Source organism: Vigna umbellata, chromosome 4, assembly GCF_029865625.1.
Source record: "Vigna umbellata cultivar VRB3 chromosome 4, Vumbellata_1.0, whole genome shotgun sequence".
Classification (NCBI taxonomy): Eukaryota; Viridiplantae; Streptophyta; class Magnoliopsida; order Fabales; family Fabaceae; genus Vigna; species Vigna umbellata.
Window position 1 is genome coordinate 27,049,307 of NC_142168.1, and position 19,091 is coordinate 27,068,397.

Sequence of the window (19,091 nt, forward strand, 5' to 3'; positions counted from 1 at the left end):
AGTTAGGTCAAATTGCAATCAATACTATCTAAATCTGAAAATTTTTATTATTTAACACTATTTGTTCATCCAACTCAACACTTGTATGTCCAAATTTATTTTAAATTATATTAATGTATAAACTGATTTTAATGGTTGGTTTAATATTTTTTTAATACAATGTCTATTTTTAATCTCATACTATTTGTAATATTAAATAAATTGATTTCTAAAAGTAAATCTAAACTATGAGATTAAATATTTATGAGTAATTCAACCAAATTTTGTCACATAGATAGTTCGAATAAATTAGACTATATATTTTAAATAATTTTAGTTTTGTATAAAAAATAATTTTACGTTTAGTTTAACCTTAAAACAATTATTTAGAAGATGGTATTTGTATTATCTCTGTACATTAAAATTCGACCTTATTCATACTTAAAAAAAAAGTATATTTTTCCAATGTCAATCAATGTAGTAACACTATCTAAATTAAAAAAATTAAAAATATTGAGATAAAATTTAAAAAAAATGATTGTAGTAACAAACAGTTATTAAACATTAACTGTTTTAGTTAATCCAAACTTGTAAAGATATTAATAAATGTTTCTTCTATAGTTATAAATTCTTATCTCTATCACCCTCTCTATACTTGTGTCAGAACTGTGGCACGCGCCACCAACTTTCTCTGTCTTTTATAATGTAATCAAACTTTTAATTATTAAACATCTTTATGACTCATAATGCAGTTATTATACCTACAATATAATATGTTTAAATTGTGTTAAAAAATTACTAATTTTTCTCTTATTGATAAAAGAAAACAAAAAATGTTGAAGAGAAAAAGACCAAAACCTTTATCCAAATCCCATCATTGAAGTATAGTTAAACCTTTTACTGTTAATTATAACCAAATCATTTTGGTTTTGTTTTTTCCTATTTTGCTACTATCATTCATAACATCATTTTATTTAATTATTTATAGAACTTTTGTACAGTAACATTCAAAATTCTGATTTGAGTTAGTACTTTCATCTTCACTAATAATACATAATGACTTAGATTCATTTATCAATTAATATCTCGTCCTCTTCTTTATGAGGTATAAAATATAATTATTTGACACTGATTTAAATTTTCATATATTTTTCTCTAACAAAGTTTAACATATAGTTAAATTCATAAACCCCAACTCATTACTTTTGTTTACATACCCACATTATTAGTGATTTTTTCTATTTTTTTCATAAAAATTGTTAAATAAAGTTTCTCATAAATTTATATATAAATTCTGTAAATGCTCACGGAATATGAAAATACATAGTATAATAAGTGAATGGTAAATTTTGTTAATTTTAATACATTGAACAAAAATTAAAACTCATATTTAATGAGGATAAAGAAGTACTAAAAATATGTTTAGAAAAATTAAAAAAGAAAATAATCTTTTTAAGAGCATAGAGCTCAGTGTAGAGTTTTATATTCTTGTAATTGAATTGAATATGGCTTTTGAAATATATAAAAAAAATTAGTTTTTTTATATGACTTTTTATATAAAAGAAAATAGTTTTTAAACAGCATATTTTACTTATAACCTATCTGTAAAATTTAAGACAAAGGTTAGTTTTTTAATGGTCACTGGTTGGTAGATTCTTTGAAAAACCAAAAGTGGTGATTTATTCTTTGAAAATGGTGAAAAAAAAATGGAAATAGAATCCAACAGAGGAAGTTTGAGAAGGTGGAAGAGAAGCGCGTGAAACAGTGTTATGGTATGATTTAGCAGAAGTACTACATTGGCATTGGCAATGGCAATGGCAATGGTATTGTTTTGTGTGTAGAGTCCGATAGACTAGAATGACGGCTACCATTTATGTTTCTTCATTCTCTCTCTTCATAAAACCCATTTATGTTTTTCCCTTCACTTCACGCCAAACGTCTGCACTCTACTCTACCACTCTCCCTTTTCTGTGACTTCTTCTCTCAAAACCCAAACATGCCCTTATCCCATTCTTCATCATAGTTAGTTATTCACTTTCACTCTCTTCCATCTTCGTCTCTTTTTCTTCCTTCTCTCACTTCTTTTCCAATGAAAGGTGTCTTGTCTTTTCTTCGCGAGCTCAGAAACCACTTTCTGTTGCTTCTCCTCGCAATGGAGCTCCTGCTGCTTCTTATCTCTCCCTTTGCATCTCCTCTCAGTGGTGAAGGTTTGTGTGCACTCTCACTCTTTTCGTTCATTTGTTTCCTTTGCATGGCCCAGAGAGAAAACAAGACTTTCTCTTGCGTCCGTGCATGTGGGTGTGTACGAGGATCATGTTTGGTTTATGTTGGACGATTAAAAACTGTAAGCTTGGTCGGTTTCTTGGTGTTTCCTTGAGGAATGGAGTGATTGCAGAGTGACTAGTGAGTGAGTGATTGAGTGAGTTCACTTGTTTTCGGTGGTGTTTGATTCAAATTTTATTTTTATTGATGGTTTTTTATAATTTCATTTGTTGTTTTAATGTGGATATTGTACAAGTATAAGACAAAATGATAACTAAACCTTGTTTTAAATATTTCTTTGTTTTTTTGCAGAAAATAGACAAAGGAGCAACAGTTTTAAATTGTAAAGAACAGTTCTTTTTTCAGTAGTGTTTATTTTTATTTTTTTGTGATTTGGTGCTTAATGAGAAATTTGGTGTTTTTTCCCCACTGTTCATGTTTACTGTGCTTTACTTATGGCTTCTGTTTCATAGGTGTCTGGTGATTTTTTTGGCGACTTAGCATAACTTTGTTTAAGGTTGAAAGCTTTGAGGCGTATATTTTGCTTTGATTTATTGATTTTGTTTCTTTTCAGAACTAAACTCAGTGCTTTTTGAGTTAACTATTAACCGCCGAGTGTTCTTTGAATTGAATGTAACAAATGCATTTTTTTTTCATGCCTTTTGAGCAAAAGGCAAGTTTTTTTTTTTTAATTCTATTAGTTTGAGGTGAAAAATATAAAAAGTTAATATTCAATAAAGTAACAACTAAACAAATGATCAAGTGTTCAATTATGCATTTAATTTTTCATTGTTGTATTTTTGGTTAAGTGCTGTACTTTTATGTTGGCATATATTAAATACTAATTTCTGCCCTTGTTATCTTGTTATGTAGCTTTAACTGTAACTTAAACTAAAAAAATTCGAGTCCTCATAATTAGTTACCCAAACCTGAATCTGTAAATGATAATCATTTAATTTACCAGTCCCTTTTATCTCTTTCACTCTTTTTTTTCATTTGCTGAGATACGGGTAAACTACTTGAATTCTTTAACATTTTTACTGTAGTGTCTGTATCTTTATTTGTCTTATTTTCATTAGTTTAAATTTCCAAGTGGGCCCGTATATGGCGAAGAATATTAAGCAGGTTTTGAACCTACTTTTTTTATTTGTTCCTGTTTTTAATTAATGTTTTTTCATAGCCAATTAATGTTTCTAAGCTATGTTCTAATTACAATCTATACATGGGAAGATTTGACATAATATTATGTTGGAAATTACTTAAGAATGGATTGTAAGTTACTTTATATTGATTGTGGAAAATGTCTTTTGAAGATCAATGTGGGGAAACAAAAAGGTGTCCGTTTTGATTTTGTTGTGTATTTTTGAGATACATGTACATGAAGAAGACAGAAAGCAAGAGAGATGAAGATAGTTGCATATAGAGTCATATAATGTTTCAATTATTTTAGTGTTCAAGTAATATAACTGATTCATTTTACATCCATAAGGTTATGTTGTGCTTGAATTTTCATGCACGTGAAAATGTATGTAGGACAAGCATTGATGAAGATTAAGGCTTCATTCAGCAATGTAGCAGATGTTCTGCATGATTGGGATGATTTGCATAGTGACGACTTCTGCTCCTGGAGTGGAGTCTTGTGTGACAATGTCAGCCTTACTGTTCTCTCTCTGTTAGTCTTCTATCTCTGAACTTTTCAGTTGCATTAATCTCTCTGATTAGCTACATTTTCTAAGATTAAACAACTTACAATGCTTCTTCTTGTTTCTAAAGAAACTTGTCAAGCTTGAACCTTGGTGGGGAGATATCACCGGCCATTGGTGACTTAGGAAACTTGCAATCCATGTAAATATCATATATTTTGATTGATTTGATGACACCCTTTTTTTTTACATTTAACTTAATCATGCACTTCTGGCATTGACAGAGACCTGCAGGGGAATAAACTCACTGGTCAAATTCCGGATGAAATTGGGAACTGTGCTGCACTTATTCATCTGTATGAACCATGTTATGGTCTTGTTTCTGTTTTTTCACATTGTCGAAATTTCCATGATGCAAATGCTGATCACATTTCTTTCCTTCATTTTAATTGGAAGGGATTTGTCTGATAATCTGCTATATGGTGATATACCTTTCTCCATATCAAAACTGAAGCAGCTTGTGTTTCTGTAAGATTGAAATTAGAATTTGTATTCAATGTTTTGCATTGGCTTTCATTCTACTACAAGTCCTGAGTTGAGCTCGTGAATGCAGGAATTTAAAGAGTAATCAGTTGACTGGTCCTATCCCTTCAACTTTAACCCAAATTCCTAACTTGAAGACTCTGTAAGTTCCCACTTTGTCATCTTTGCCGTATAGAAATCAAATGTATGATCCAATGTGAGTCTTGTGATAGTTAACAATTCGCTATAGAAATTAAATGTATGATCCAATGTGAGTCTTGTGATAGTTAACAATTCGCTATGTTACGATGCTATAACTGCATGACTGGAGCTTTTCACAATGTTCTAACAATTGTATGGTTATGTTTTCAGCGATCTTGCACGAAATAGACTCACTGGTGAGATTCCAAGGCTACTCTACTGGAATGAAGTCCTGCAGTACCTGTGAGTTCTTCTTTAGTCTTTCTTTATATTTTCAGCTATTACATGTTTCTTGTTACTTCTTATACTACGCAACTGTATTTTATAAATAATGGTCGAAAGCTTACATGGTTTTGTACTGTTCATATATAAAACCATGAGATAGTGGGTTGCGAGGGAACATGTTGAGTGGAACTCTGTCGCCTGATATCTGTCAATTAACTGGTTTGTGGTATTTGTGAGTATTCGAACACTTTCAATGAGGTTTCTCTTTTTCTTTTCTTGCCTTCTAAACATCCTTTTAATCTTTGGTTTATTAACTTTGTTATTTTTGTTCTGTTTTACCTGACTTCTCAGTGATGTGAGAGGCAATAATTTGACTGGCACGATACCTGACAGCATTGGAAACTGCACAAATTTTGAAATCCTGTATGTTACTTCTATGGAGCTTTTAGTTGCTGCATTATAGTTGGTTTTTGTCCAAATTGTGACTTAACCTCTTTGAATGAATTTCAGGGATCTGTCATATAACCAGATTTCTGGGGAGATTCCCTATAATATCGGATTTCTTCAAGTAGCTACTTTGTAAGTATTTCCTTCAAGCAGTGAACTTGTTACTATTGTTTTGTTGGGATATCAGATTATGTTCTCAATATCTTCTATCACCTGCTTGTGGATTTGTTTGTGTCATCATGTATCCTTGAATTGTATATAATGCATGAATCGTTGGGACTTGTCTTCCCAGGTCACTTCAAGGAAATAGACTAACTGGTAAGATTCCGGAAGTCATTGGTTTAATGCAAGCCCTTGCTATTTTGTAAGTATATTAATACTGAACATATGTTGTTTGATTTTACATTTCTGAAAATAATTTTGGTTCACTGATGAATCGTGTATAATCTGTATTATCACATTGCGGCAGGGATTTGAGTGAGAATGAGCTGATAGGACCTATCCCTCCCATACTAGGCAATCTGTCTTTTACTGGCAAGCTGTAAGTATAATCACACACAGAGTAATAACTTCTATTAGTAATTATTTGTCTCAGTTTTTTCTTCTATAATTTAGGTACCTTCATGGAAACATGATCACTGGATCAATACCTCCAGAACTTGGCAATATGTCAAGACTAAGCTACCTGTGAGTTGATCTCCAATTTATTGTCTTCATTATGTCCTGCTTTTTTCATGAAGTTAAAAGAAGATTTGTTTTTACAGGCAATTGAATGACAATAAACTAGTTGGCCAAATTCCGGATGAACTTGGGAAGCTCGAACACTTGTTTGAATTGTGAGTTTAGATCTTTCTGTCTTATTGTCATTGCATTTCTCAATTTGGTGTGGTGAGTTAATGTTTATCAGTTAATGTCATCCAGGAATCTTGCCAATAATCATCTTGAAGGATCTATTCCACTTAACATTAGCTCCTGTACGGCCTTGAATAAGTTGTAAGAATTCTAAGCTCTAGTTTCAAATTTTGTGGAATGCTTTTGAAGATTCTTTATTTTTTCATTACCTTAGCTTGGAATATTGTCTAATCATTTGTTTACTTTTGCAGTAATGTGCATGGAAATCATTTAAGTGGTTCAATTCCTTTGAGCTTTAGCAGCCTGCAGAGCTTGACTTACTTGTATGTTTCATCTTACTGTGTTTAGACTTCTTTCATCTTTTTTAGTGGATTACTTCTCAATTTATTAATATGATGAGAAAGTTTTGTTGGATTGCCAGAAACCTTTCTGCAAACAATTTCAAAGGGAGTATACCTGTTGAATTAGGCCACATAATAAATCTCGATACGTTGTAAGTTCCATGAAACTATATCTAACCTAACAAAATTGCTATATATGCTGATTCTTTTTTTTTTTGTTTTAGAGATCTATCTAGCAATAATTTTTCAGGGCATGTTCCAGGGTCTGTTGGTTATCTTGAGCATCTTCTAACTTTGTAAGACAAATGCTGCTTCTAAACAATTTGATCTACCTTATACTTTGAGTTTCTCTTGTTAATGTAGCAGTGATATTTCCACATTGTATTTAGGAACTTAAGCCATAATAGTCTTCAGGGTCCCTTGCCTGCTGAATTTGGGAATCTTAGAAGCATACAAATTATGTGAGTTTTGTTATACTTTGTAAAGGTTAAGATTCACTTGAGTCCCATTATATTATTTGTTGCTATGGTTTTATAAGTTGTTTTTTCCACCAGAGATATCTCATTCAACCATCTGTTGGGTAGTATGCCTCCAGAAATTGGTCAGCTGCAGAATCTTGTGTCTCTGTATGTTAAGCAATGATGTTTCCTAGTTGATTTTTTGAAACTACTCATTCTAAATAACTTACTATTCGTTTCACTGTAATTCTAATAGGATTTTAAACAACAATGACTTGCGTGGGAAGATTCCAGACCAGATTACAAATTGCTTAAGTCTTAACTTCCTGTGTGTATTCCTAGCAGCTAGTCAATGCCTCCTTTCTGATTATTTTCTTCTGATTTGTGTCTGAGTGATTGATCTAAATGCTTTATTTCATTTCTTAGGAATGTCTCATATAATAACTTATCCGGGGTCATTCCTCTAATGAAGAACTTCTCCCGGTTTTCAGCTGACAGGTATTGAGGGAAACTGTAGGATTTTCTTGGTTTCTTAATTCATTTATCAATGACTTGTAACGTGATATGTTGCAGCTTCATTGGAAATCCATTTTTATGCGGAAATTGGTTAGGATCCATATGTGATCCTTACATACCAAAATCCAGAGGTGTGTGACATCCATCTGAGATGACTTGATAGTTACAATTATATGTATGATGATTATATTTATATATAGGATTAGTTTGTGAGGAGTAAAATGTATCTGACTACAATGTTAATAATGGACCTTATTGTGTACTTCTTTGTTCAGTGGTTTTCTCCAGGGCTGCAGTTGTTTGTCTCATAGTTGGTACCATCATATTATTGGCGATGGTAACTGTTGCTCTCTACAGATCAAGCCAATCCATGGAATTGATTAAAGGATCCAGGAGAACTGAACAAGGTCTGTTCAACATGATACTGTTTAGTATAGTTATGTGAGCAAAATTCTCATTTGTTTTTCCCTTTTTCTTCCTTCTCTTCAGGGCCACCCAAACTTGTAATTCTTCATATGGGCTTGGCCATCCACACCTTTGATGATATCATGAGAGTTACTGAGAATCTCAGTGAGAAGTATATTGTAGGATATGGTGCCTCAGGTACCGTCTACAAGTGTGTTTTGAAGAATTCCCGACCAATTGCAATTAAACGACTATACAACCAGCATCAACACAACTCAAGGGAGTTTGAGACAGAACTTGAAACTATTGGCAGCATCAGACACAGGAATCTTGTCACTTTGCATGGTTATGCTCTAACTCCTAATGGAAATCTTCTCTTCTATGACTATATGGAGAATGGCTCTCTGTGGGATCTTCTACATGGTATATTTACTTACAATTGAACTTTATTTTTAAGGTAAATCAGTATGAAGGTGGCTTGAAATTGTTCTTATGACTAAACTTTCTTTTCTAACAGGTCCCTTGAAAAAGGTAAAACTTGATTGGGAAGCACGCTTGAGGATTGCTGTGGGAGCTTCTGAAGGACTTGCTTACCTCCATCATGACTGCAATCCTAGAATTATTCACAGGGACATTAAGTCCTCAAATATCCTGATAGATGAGAACTTTGAAGCTCGTCTCTCTGATTTTGGCATTGCCAAATGTTTGTCAACTACAAGAACACATGCATCAACATCTGTGGTTGGGACAATAGGCTATATTGACCCTGAGTATGCCAGGAGTTCTAGGTTGAATGAAAAATCTGACGTGTATAGCTTTGGTATTGTTCTACTTGAGCTACTCACAGGGAAGAAAGCAGTGGACAATGATTCCAACTTGCATCACTTGGTAAGTGCTTTCTGCATTTTTTTTCTAATGATTCTGTCTTACCAAACACAATTGTGTATGCAAAAGAACTCATACATGATTTGAGATGTGAAACTTTTTCTGTTGAAGCTGGGAATAATGTGTGGAACATGACTTGCAGATATTATCTAAGGCAGATAACAACACTATAATGGAGACTGTGGATCCTGAGGTGTCTATTACCTGCATGGATCTGACCCATGTTAAGAAGACCTTTCAGCTTGCTCTTCTTTGCACAAAAGGAAACCCTTCTGAGAGGCCAACTATGCATGAGGTTGCCAGGGTTTTGGCATCACTACTTCCAGCACCTCCCAGCAACATCTTTGCTCCTCCTTCAAAGACCATTGATTATGCACAATTTGTAATTCAAAAGGGAAACAACATCCATCCCCCACAGATGGAAAGGTTACAATCTCAGAAGTGCTCTAATGATCAATGGTTTGTTCGCTTTGAGAATGTTGTATCAAATAACAGCCTATAGGAAAAAAGCCAAAGGTTGGAGTGAAGAGGGTGGTGAAAGAACTCCAATCATTTTGGAAACTATTTGATAATTTCCCGTGAAACCATTGGATTGTTATAGTTTTTGAGACTACCAAGTCTTCAACATTTAACAGTAAAGAGAATTTCCACTGTATTTTGTAGAAGTATTAGTCTTTAGGGGTAGTAGTCACTGAATGGTTCCTTTCCTTCGGACAGTTTATGTGAATTGAATTCCAACAAGAGTAAGCATGCCAAGTACTAGTATAAATATATTCTTATGTATGTGCAAGAAAAGGGTAAAATGTAGATCTTTTTGTGAATGTTTCGATATTAAACTTTTCTTGTCTTAGATTCGGGTATAATTGACTTTTTCAAAAATTTGAAACCAGAAATGTTTATTAAAAATTATAAGATAAATCTATAAATTAATTTATCACAAAGAAAATTATAGGAAAAGGTAGTTTTTAAAGTTGTTCAAGGACTTACTTATATTATCATGCACGTCAACTGTTACTTTATTTACCAGTAGGGCAACTTTGAATCCTTCAAGTAGAGGTACATTTTATATTGGTATCTATTAACTTTTAACTGTTAATGGATTAAAATTCATATTTTCCTGATAACATATATTTATATGCATATTTGTAGCTTTATTATATAACTTTTGTCTTAATTGTAGTCTTTAATTCATTTTTTCTACTACTAATAAATTGAGTTTATTAGTAATAATTGTTTTAATTTTGTATTTTTTAGTCATCTTATATTTACTTACTATATTTAGTCATAAAAATTTTTGTAAACATTATTTTTATTTTATTTCAATTACATTATATTCTACACTTTTAGGGTGTCAAAATAGATAGATTTATGATTTGTTGGATTTAGACTTACTGTATTTTTTATTATTTTTAGAAATTGACACGTTTATTTAAAATTTGTTGGGAGAATCCTACGGATTTAATTTTACTTGATTTTGTTTGTTTTAGCTTACACATTTTTAATTGGCTTTATTGGAGTTCGTATTAGGTCCATAATTGCATTTGAGTTTGCAAAATTAGGGTTTAAGTTCAAAGCCTATGTAAAACCTAATTTTGGTCAAAACTACATATAAAAATCAATTGCACAATTTTCAATCTCTTAGTTTTCTTCCTTTTCTATTTATTTTCATCTTTTCATATTCTTTTTTATTGTGTTTTAATTATTTTGTAATAGATAGCTAAATCTCATGGAATTATCATTAAACAACAAAAATTGACTTTTGCACTAATTATTTCTAGATTGAGTTTATTCTTCTTTTCGTTAATTTCAATTTTGCTTTTTTTTGTTCGTTTCTTAAATTAGAATTCAAATTATAAATTAATTGAATCTTAATTTAAATAATCTAATATGAATTAGATTAACTAATATTAAAATTTAATTCGTATGGATAAATTTAATTAATTAATTAAATCAGTTAATTGTTCAAATTTGAATGTAATATAAAAGAACTATGTTATTTATTGTTTGGTTGTATGAATTTGATCTCTTCTAATTTTCTGGAATTTCACTTTTCATATATAATTTTATATTTTAATTTATATTATAATTTTGAATCCTAAATCTTCAATTTTATTAATATAAAAAAAAGAAGGAATAAAAACTCTATATATTAAATACAATTCAATTGTATTATCTGATGATTGACTTAAACTATGCTTTATACTAGAACGTATAATAAAACTTAACAATTTTCCATAAGAGAGTGGAAGTCAATAACCAAACAAGGTGGGTGTTTTCATATTATTCCAAGTAGAGTTGTCAAAACGGGTCATTCGATCCGACCCCGACCCAGCCCATCAATGATTGGTCACTTAGTGAGTCAATCTAATCCGATTCATTTATTAGCGAGCCAGAAAAATTCGAACCTGGTCCGATCTACCACGGGTTGGTAGGTAAACGGGTTGGCTCACTAGCTCACTTAACTACAATTTTTTAAATAAAAAAAAATTACAAACTTTCTATAATTCAAATCTAAACAAATTTCACTCCTAACACGAGTGTTTAATTAATTTTGAAAATAAAGAACTTAAATAATTTTTTCAAGCAAAAGCAAAATAATAAATATTTTTTATAAAATTAAAATTAAATTTTAATAAATAAAATTAGATAGGTGGATTGGTGGGCCAACCCGACCCACCACGGGTTCCACCCGCATTATCCGGATTTAAATGAGCCGGGTTGAAATTGACCCGCATAAAAAAAATATAATTTTTCGAACTTAACTCAGGCTCAAACCCGTGTGGCCCACAGATTGTGACCTATTTTGACATCTCTAATTCCAAGTTTTATTTTAAGTTTGGATAAATGTTAAACATAATATAGAGCGGCATAACAGTATTATTTGAATTTAAAATATTGGAATTTCTGTAAAAGTAACATATGATTATTGAGAGTTAATAAGTATGCAAGTGCAGAGTGCTGGCACTGAAAGGGTGAGCCAAAGGGGCTACTGGTTGAAGCTTGTCAAAGAAAATGAATCTGAAAAAATCTCAAATGCTTTCAACTTACAAAAACCAGGTAAACTGTAGTGGAAACAAGCAGCAATTTACAAGTATGGTATTATACTATTTTTACGCCTCAACTGTACGACATTTCATTTGGGTCTTTGAAGAATCTTCAAAGTCTAATGCTATGTTGTACAATACATACATAAGTGCATTAGGTTTTATCTTGTAACTTCCTAACCAATCTGTTTTAGCCACAATCCTTTGTTTCCACATTTCAGCAAAGAATGCCCCTTTGGTTGGTTTTCAGTTTCTTACTGCTGAACTTCCTGTCATTCAGAGTAGCATTTTGTGGAATTTTAACCAAATGTTCTACACTAACCAACACCACCACTATATTTTCTATTAGAATCATATTTCCTGAGTCAAAAACAACAAGTTGGTGCAACTTTAGTACTTCCAAGTTCCCAGAATGATGCCATCATTATAAACATAAACGACCTCAAAAAAGCAGATTATATTTGGAATTGTTTCTACTTGCCAGCATACAGGTCTGCTTTGAGATGAGGGACCCCATTTCATTTACACGTTGATACTGCTTCCCACATGATCTCTGCATTCCCTCTTTCACCACTTTCATTTTCTAGATGTTAAATGTCAAGTAAAAAACAAGACTTGTATATGAGTAAAATCTCCAACAGTTTAATTGTGAAAAATAGATTATTTACACATCATGTTCTGAAAAGGTCTTTTCTCAAACACGTTCTCTGCGTATAGATTTTTATGCTGTCAAGTGTGAAACATGAATGAATGTGCAAAAATCTTTGAAAGAATCTACGTTAGCATACCTCGTTATCTTGAAAGGATCCATGTCTATTCTCCTTCGAGCCCTTCAATAGAATAATAAATATGAATATCCATGCTTTAGTAGGGATGCTATACTGAAACAATCTCAGTTGAATGCTAAGAGAGATAAACCTTAGACGTTGTCTGCTTCTTTGGTGATGATTTTGCAGTTTGTTCCACCTCAGAAGCCAGCGTGAGCTGCAAATTGTTTAGGCCCCAAGATTAAAAACTAATATCTGTGTTATGCATGCAAACATGAATCATTATAAGCATTGAATTATGCACAAAATGTGAACCTTAACACATCATAAGAAAATGAAGCAGTTTTAGTACCTTGCTAAACAATTCAGTGGGTGGTTCATTTGTAGAATCCTGGTCGTTTGGCTCCTATGAATGAAAAATTGAATTACAATACAAAAAGATGGTAAACTCGGAAAAGAAACACATGAGCAAAACGAATTACCAATGGATATACTTTGATATTTCGGAAGACACCTCTTTCACTTTTACTCGAGAACTGCTTGAGCAAGCACCACAAACATCAGTTCATAATACTCTTCCATGTTTCAAATATAAAAATCTTAATTAATTTCATCCTATTTTAGTATACAATTTTTAAAATACAATCATCAGTAACTAAAATAAAATAACTAATTATTTTTAATTAATGTGTTTTTTTAGTTATATTAAAAAATTGGATGGAGAATTTCCTTACCTTAACATCAGAGCTACCTCGAAGTTTGTTACATTTCTCCTGCGCTGAACCCACACTGCTAGAGTTTGATCTGTGAGAACATTGCGACAAAATTGTCTATTTATATGCACTCAAAAGATACATTAATGGAATCATTCATTAATGATCCCACTTATATAATTAAAAAATAAAAATATTTGCATATTATCTTTACTTAGACATACTGAGTCAACCTAAAAAATGTCGGAATGTAAAAGAGTTAAGCTCGATTCTCATGATTGAGATCGGATTAATTTATTTAATTATAATTTTTTTCAATTACAAAAAAAAATATAACTTTTTTAATTAAAATCTAAATAGAACTATACAGGTTAAACTTCAAATAATCCAAATATATTTTGAGACAAAATAAAATTTAAGATTTTTGCTTTTTTTAATATAATTTAATATTTAAAATTCATGGATGAAATTCGACTCATCATAAATCCAATTTAAATTAGTCAAATTTTTAATAGACCAAGTTCGTTTTTAATCATATTGAAATTTACAATTTTTTAATTCAGCTCAAATTAATAGTAAGTCAGATTAACTTGTAGATTTTAATCTATTTTGACCGTTTTATCACATTATTATATTAACTATTGTTTTTGGAATAATTAAAACATCAAAAATAAAAATAATTATTGAGAGGCTCTAAATATTTATCAGTATATTTCTATGTGATTTTTAATGAGATTTTTTATTAACTTTCTTATAATTACTTTTAAAATAATGATTAATAAATAACAGAGTATCAGAGTTTCTTCAATACATACTAATATTTTATATGAAACTTATATTAAAGAATTTTGATATAAAATAATAAAAACCTTAAAATTAAAAACTTGGGTCTTATATAAAACCCTAAATCTTAATAATAAAATACTGTTGAGCCTTAAGAACGACACAAACACATTAAATTTTAAAGGGTAATAAAAAATTATAAAAGTGTACATATTTACAAATTGTGAAGCAAAATTTATAAAATAAACAACTATTTAAAAGTAATATAATATAATGAAGTCTACTTAAAGTAAAATAAAAACCCTCGTGAGTTTACTATAAGAATCAGTTAAAAGTTATTAACTAAAAATACTAAAAATCATAATACTTTTGAAAAATAAAGCAAATCACGGAAAACATGTCGTTAATAAATATTTTTCTTTTAGTTTTGAAAGAAAAATAGAGGTTATAAAAAAAACACATTTAAAAAAAACGAAACAAAACATTTGTCTCCATACAGTATTATATGTTCATACCTTCTGAGATTCCTTGTTTCGGTATTTGAGATAGAATTGCATTTCAGACTACTTCGCACCTAAAAAGAAAATCATATAAAAAATGCTGTCATGAGAATTAACAGAGCACTAATAACATATTTTCTAATAATTTTTTAATAAATAAAATTTATTTAAAATTATAAGAAGCTCATTGAATAAAATGTAAAGTTCACAATATTTTAATCCGCAATTTAATTTCAACCAAGAGGATAAAACGTGTTTAAAGAGATGTTATCAGTAAGGAGAATACGAAAGCTTGAAAATACAAAACTAAATAATTTCACTTCAACTAAACAGAAACAGAAGCAAACAATTCTTAATACACAACAATAACATCAACAACTAAAGCAAATTTAGGTAACTAACATTATTATATGTGTTTTGCATTGCCCTCTCTGATGTTCTCAAGTGGAACTCCTGAAAAACAAAACTCAAAAAACATAATTAGTACATTCCAGTAGAGTTTGCTGCACAACACAACACATGAAAAGATACAAATAATTACTTGACATTGAGTTGGTCGTGATGTTTTCGTCTTAGACAATGTTTGTGCAGGACCCTCCAAAATCTGCAATATCCAAAAAGTTCATTATTACATTATCAAAAGTATGATTGAGTGCTAATTAGTTTCTTCCCAAAGTACAAACTTAAAAAAAAAAAACTTACTTTTTTATTCAAGGGTCTTGCTTTAGACTCCTGAGAACTTGATAGTGTAGGTCCAGCTGATTCACCACTGCTTTTAGACCTATCAAAATGCACAAACAACAATTCATCATGCTGGATAGGGTTTCTTACTAAAATGTAACAAAACCATGATGTTCAATGTAACAAAACCATGATGTTCAATGTAACAAAACCATGATGTTCAATATAACTTGAGAAGTAAATGATATACGTGTGTCTATGAGCCCTAAGGGCTGTCATCAAATTTGGTTCTTTAGCAACGGTGACATTTGATTTAGATGCTGAATTCGAAGCAGGCTGATCAACCTGCATCATAATCTAAACAGGGTTATATTGTTCATGTAATAATTTTCAAATTTTCCAATATTTGAGAGGTCTATTCAATGTAATCTCTTAATTTTTTTTTTTCTTAATCTGGTTTCCATTTTATTTAAAGGAGTTAATATGTTTGCAGTGTGTAGAAACAGAGAGAGTGAATTTGATGGATCATAGTCCAAAAAAAGATGGTTCGTTACCTCCTTAGTCTTATGTGTAAAGCGAATTTGATGCTTCAAACGGGCAGCCTGTCATGAATAGCAAAAGGTCAAACAACTGAAGCAATATTAAATGTAAACATCATTTTAATAAAATGCAAAGCATATATTTGTTAAACATCAGTTTTTCATGGAAACTAATCCAGATTAAAAACATTGTATAACCCTAATGTTTAATTTGCAGAAAGAATGCAATCTAATATTTGAACATAGACTCCTTTGCAAAAGATAAAAGAAGACAAATGCTCAGTTTTCATTTAGACTGCAACGTTGACATTAAGGTATTGTGAGAAATGAGAGAGAAAGAGATCCATTAGTTGGAAGTACTACAATATTGTATTAAGCTAAAGTTAAGACTCAAAAACCTGAGAAAGAAAGTTTATTGTATAAACTATATCATACCTTGCGCAAGTAACCAGCTTCAAGCTTTTGCCTTTTGGTTAATGCGCAATCTGTGGAAGAAGAATTCTGTCTCTGAAACCTGCTGAGAAAGATGACAAAAGAGATGAACAACAAGGGAAAGTAATAAGAAATGGATAAAACAATTTTTCAAATGGGAAAAGACATAATAAAAAAATGTCTTGTTATATTATTTACATTGACATGATAAAATGCCAGAGGACGACATCAATATAGCTTGTAAGATCTTACACGACGACAGAGTGAACAATCAATCATCAAGTTTTTATGAGAAAAATGATCAGAGAATCCATAACAATGTGAATGTGTTTAGAGTATCATTCGTTCATAAATTATCATATGTAAAAATTCTTTATATTTACTTTATGCATACAAGAAGAAGTTTAACTAAAGAAATTGTAATTGAACACAAAATATGACATTGTTCATCATCAGCATGAAAATAAAAAAGGTGAGAAATAACTGACACCTGATGGACTCAGGGCTCCGAACTTCTAAAACGTTCTTCTGCTTGGCCAAATGACTTGCTGTTGGTTTCATAAAAGAGAAATCTTTTCCTTTAGATGAACTTGACTTGCTGAGAGGCTTTGTCTTACCACTTGACGTGTCTTGTTAAAAAAAATAAACATGCAATCAGCTTGCAGAACTAAACAATTTCTTCCCAAATTTCATACATGCAGCTAAATTGGCAAACTGAATAATCTCATTGTACCACGAAAAGGGACTGTTTTAACAAAAAAGAAAGAAAACATCAACAAGAAGGTCTGATATCTGAAAAGATGTTAAAGACTGTAAAACAAATTCATATATTCGAAATGCAAAATCTTAAGATAACCCATTTTGAGCAACATTGAATCCCTGAATCACAATGCACACAACCAGTAAGCATCTGAACATTGTGCCATCAATTTAACAGCAATGCAGAACATATGAAAGCATTACCTGTGCCATTATCTTCATCATCTGAAATTTGTTCTTTCTCCGTGATACTATCAGAGTTTCCCGACCTCGCCTTCAAGAGAAACGCTACAGACAACACATCCAATGCAAAGAGAAAAACAATCAAAACCCATTTTTCCATTTTGAGAAACATTCAATCTCAATGCAACGATCAATCGCATATCGCCATGCATAGTAAGTTACAGCTTGAAGATTAAGACGAGAATTAAACTCATCCAATGGTTTGTAACTTCGGACAGAAGAAAAAACAAACTCAACCCATTTCGCCAAACACGACAAAACATAACAGCGTTGTTTGATTTTCATTAAAGTCTTACGTGAAGGTGGGTAACTCGTGGCGTATTCAAACCACTGCTCTGCTTCGGAAGCGTCCCAAGCCGTCTCTTGACGCGTGAAAGCGAAGAACTGAGGCGCGTCGAACTCGTATTCAATGTCAATCTCCTGTCCCTCGCAAAGAGGCGCGTATTCAACCTCGATCTTCCCGAAGTCTTCATCCATGACACCTTTCTCTCTCTCTTTCTCTCTCTCTCTCTCTCTCTCTCTCTGTGTTTTCTCTCCCCAGAGCCTAATGAGCTGTGATCAATTCACGCGCACTAAGTTCATACCCAATTCAGATTCTGAAGCAAGTTTTGAAATTTCGACGATTCCTCAACGTGGGTCTCCCTGGTCTGACTCGGAACACGCGATGGCCAACGGAAGCTACGAAAAATGATTTCCAAATGAAGGAGAAAATGGTATTGAAAAATGATATTTTTGGCCTGTAATCCCGTCACCTCCTCTCTCGTCTCTGGGAAGGTCGATTTTCCCGGAAACGAGAGAGAAAGTTAGGAATTGAAGGCAAATAAATTAGAGTTTGGAAGTTTTGTTTGGTTGTTAGTGTTGTTGCATTGATTGAGTGCGGGAGCCCAATAATTGATGGGGGAATGAGGAAGAAGAAAATGGCGAAGATTTGGTTGGTGAGAGATGGAAATGGCGGAAAGAAAGAGAAGAGAAGAAGAAAGAAAAATAGTTGAAGAAACGGTGTTGGGTTGTTAGTTTTGGTTTTATATATATGGCGCCTAAGGTTGAACCATGATTACCAATTTTGAATTTTACACATCATCTCACGACATTGCATGAACAAGATGATGTCAAATATGCTATATTTTTATTCAAAAAAATTTGAAAGTACATAAATTATTTTTTTTCTTATATATACTTTAATTTTGTACTTGTAGTTTTATGCTAAAAATATATAATATTTCAGTTTATAAAATATGTATAATTAATGTGAAAAATATCAGGTTCGATCTTTTATTTATTGTTTGATTCTTGGAAATTGATTCCAGTTAATTAGTTTTAATTCATGTTATTCGTATGAGAACAGTTTAATGGCTTAAATTTTAATTGAGTTTCTGCATGATATTTTAAGGTGGTCGTCCATATATTGAAAATAATAAGTTATATAATGAAAGTATAAAACGGTTTGATATTATAATCATACTATTGAGTATAAAAAATCATAACTATAAGTTTTTTTTTTGTAATAGGTCATAAATGTAAAATTATTTTATAATTCAATGTATAATTATGAATTTATTTCTTATATTAGTTTTAATTTTTTTAACTTGTAAAATAAATCCTAAGGTACATTTTTCATGAATTTACCTTTTAAAAATGATATTTTATTGCTTAGATTTTTTTGAATGATAGTAAATTAAGGAATGCATGCAAAAAGAAAGAAAATAATAAAATATTACATTAACAATTTCTATATATAGGTGGATCATGCCTATCTAAATATTTATTGATTTTATTGTACATTGTACTATTGTTAGGTCACACGGAACAGATTGTACCTGCATGTTGACTTTTGTTACATTTTACATGGTCAAAATTCAATATCTTTTAACTTTCTATATTTTTTTTTACATAT

General features: G+C 31.2%; 2 protein-coding genes across 5 annotated transcripts; one reads left to right on the forward strand and one right to left on the reverse strand.

The window, feature by feature from the left end:
- Positions 1–1,852: 1,852 nt before the first annotated feature.
- On the forward strand, positions 1,853–9,557 carry LOC124828477 (uncharacterized). Its single transcript, XM_088113718.1, has 27 exons — positions 1,853–2,186; positions 3,775–3,913; positions 4,015–4,086; positions 4,169–4,240; positions 4,341–4,412; positions 4,498–4,569; positions 4,779–4,850; positions 4,993–5,064; positions 5,184–5,255; positions 5,343–5,411; positions 5,572–5,643; positions 5,749–5,820; positions 5,895–5,966; positions 6,044–6,115; positions 6,201–6,272; positions 6,383–6,454; positions 6,553–6,624; positions 6,697–6,768; positions 6,862–6,933; positions 7,027–7,098; positions 7,187–7,258; positions 7,357–7,428; positions 7,504–7,577; positions 7,722–7,853; positions 7,936–8,274; positions 8,369–8,739; positions 8,879–9,557. The coding sequence occupies exons 1-27, from the start codon at positions 2,069–2,071 to the stop codon at positions 9,236–9,238; spliced, it is 2,970 nt and encodes a 989-aa protein (XP_087969844.1). The 5' UTR covers positions 1,853–2,068; the 3' UTR covers positions 9,239–9,557.
- Positions 9,558–11,669: 2,112 nt separating this feature from the next.
- LOC124828479 (uncharacterized) lies at positions 11,670–18,175 on the reverse strand. 4 transcript variants are annotated; one of them, XM_088113983.1, is made up of 17 exons: positions 17,494–18,175; positions 17,159–17,242; positions 16,686–16,824; positions 16,199–16,280; positions 15,779–15,826; positions 15,475–15,569; positions 15,246–15,324; positions 15,085–15,147; positions 14,946–14,996; positions 14,559–14,617; positions 13,282–13,351; positions 13,030–13,083; positions 12,900–12,953; positions 12,699–12,764; positions 12,569–12,610; positions 12,262–12,363; positions 11,670–12,140 (listed from the first exon to the last, which is right to left on the reverse strand). In XM_088113983.1, the coding sequence occupies exons 1-17, from the start codon at positions 17,672–17,674 to the stop codon at positions 12,132–12,134; spliced, it is 1,278 nt and encodes a 425-aa protein (XP_087970109.1). In that variant the 5' UTR covers positions 17,675–18,175; the 3' UTR covers positions 11,670–12,131. The 4 variants fall into 4 exon arrangements, 3 of the variants coding, with proteins under 3 accessions (XP_087970109.1, XP_087970108.1, XP_087970107.1); XM_088113982.1 differs by having other exon boundaries at positions 11,670–12,363; positions 16,199–16,277; XM_088113981.1 differs by having other exon boundaries at positions 11,670–12,363.
- Between the last annotated feature and the right edge of the window lie 916 nt (positions 18,176–19,091).

Coding starts and splice junctions, on each gene's coding strand:
- LOC124828477 (XM_088113718.1), top strand. CDS start 2,069: ATGAAAGGTGTCTTGTCTTTTCTTCGCGAGCTCAGAAACCACTTTCTG. Junction 2,187..3,774: donor ATCTCCTCTCAGTGGTGAAG/GTTTGTGTGCAC, acceptor AAATGTATGTAG/GACAAGCATTGATGAAGATT. Junction 3,914..4,014: donor AGCCTTACTGTTCTCTCTCT/GTTAGTCTTCTA, acceptor TTGTTTCTAAAG/AAACTTGTCAAGCTTGAACC.
- LOC124828479 (XM_088113981.1), bottom strand. CDS start 17,674: ATGGATGAAGACTTCGGGAAGATCGAGGTTGAATACGCGCCTCTTTGC. Junction 15,570..15,778: donor TTACACATAAGACTAAGGAG/GTAACGAACCAT, acceptor ATTATGATGCAG/GTTGATCAGCCTGCTTCGAA. Junction 14,997..15,084: donor CACGACCAACTCAATGTCAA/GTAATTATTTGT, acceptor TTTGTTTTTCAG/GAGTTCCACTTGAGAACATC.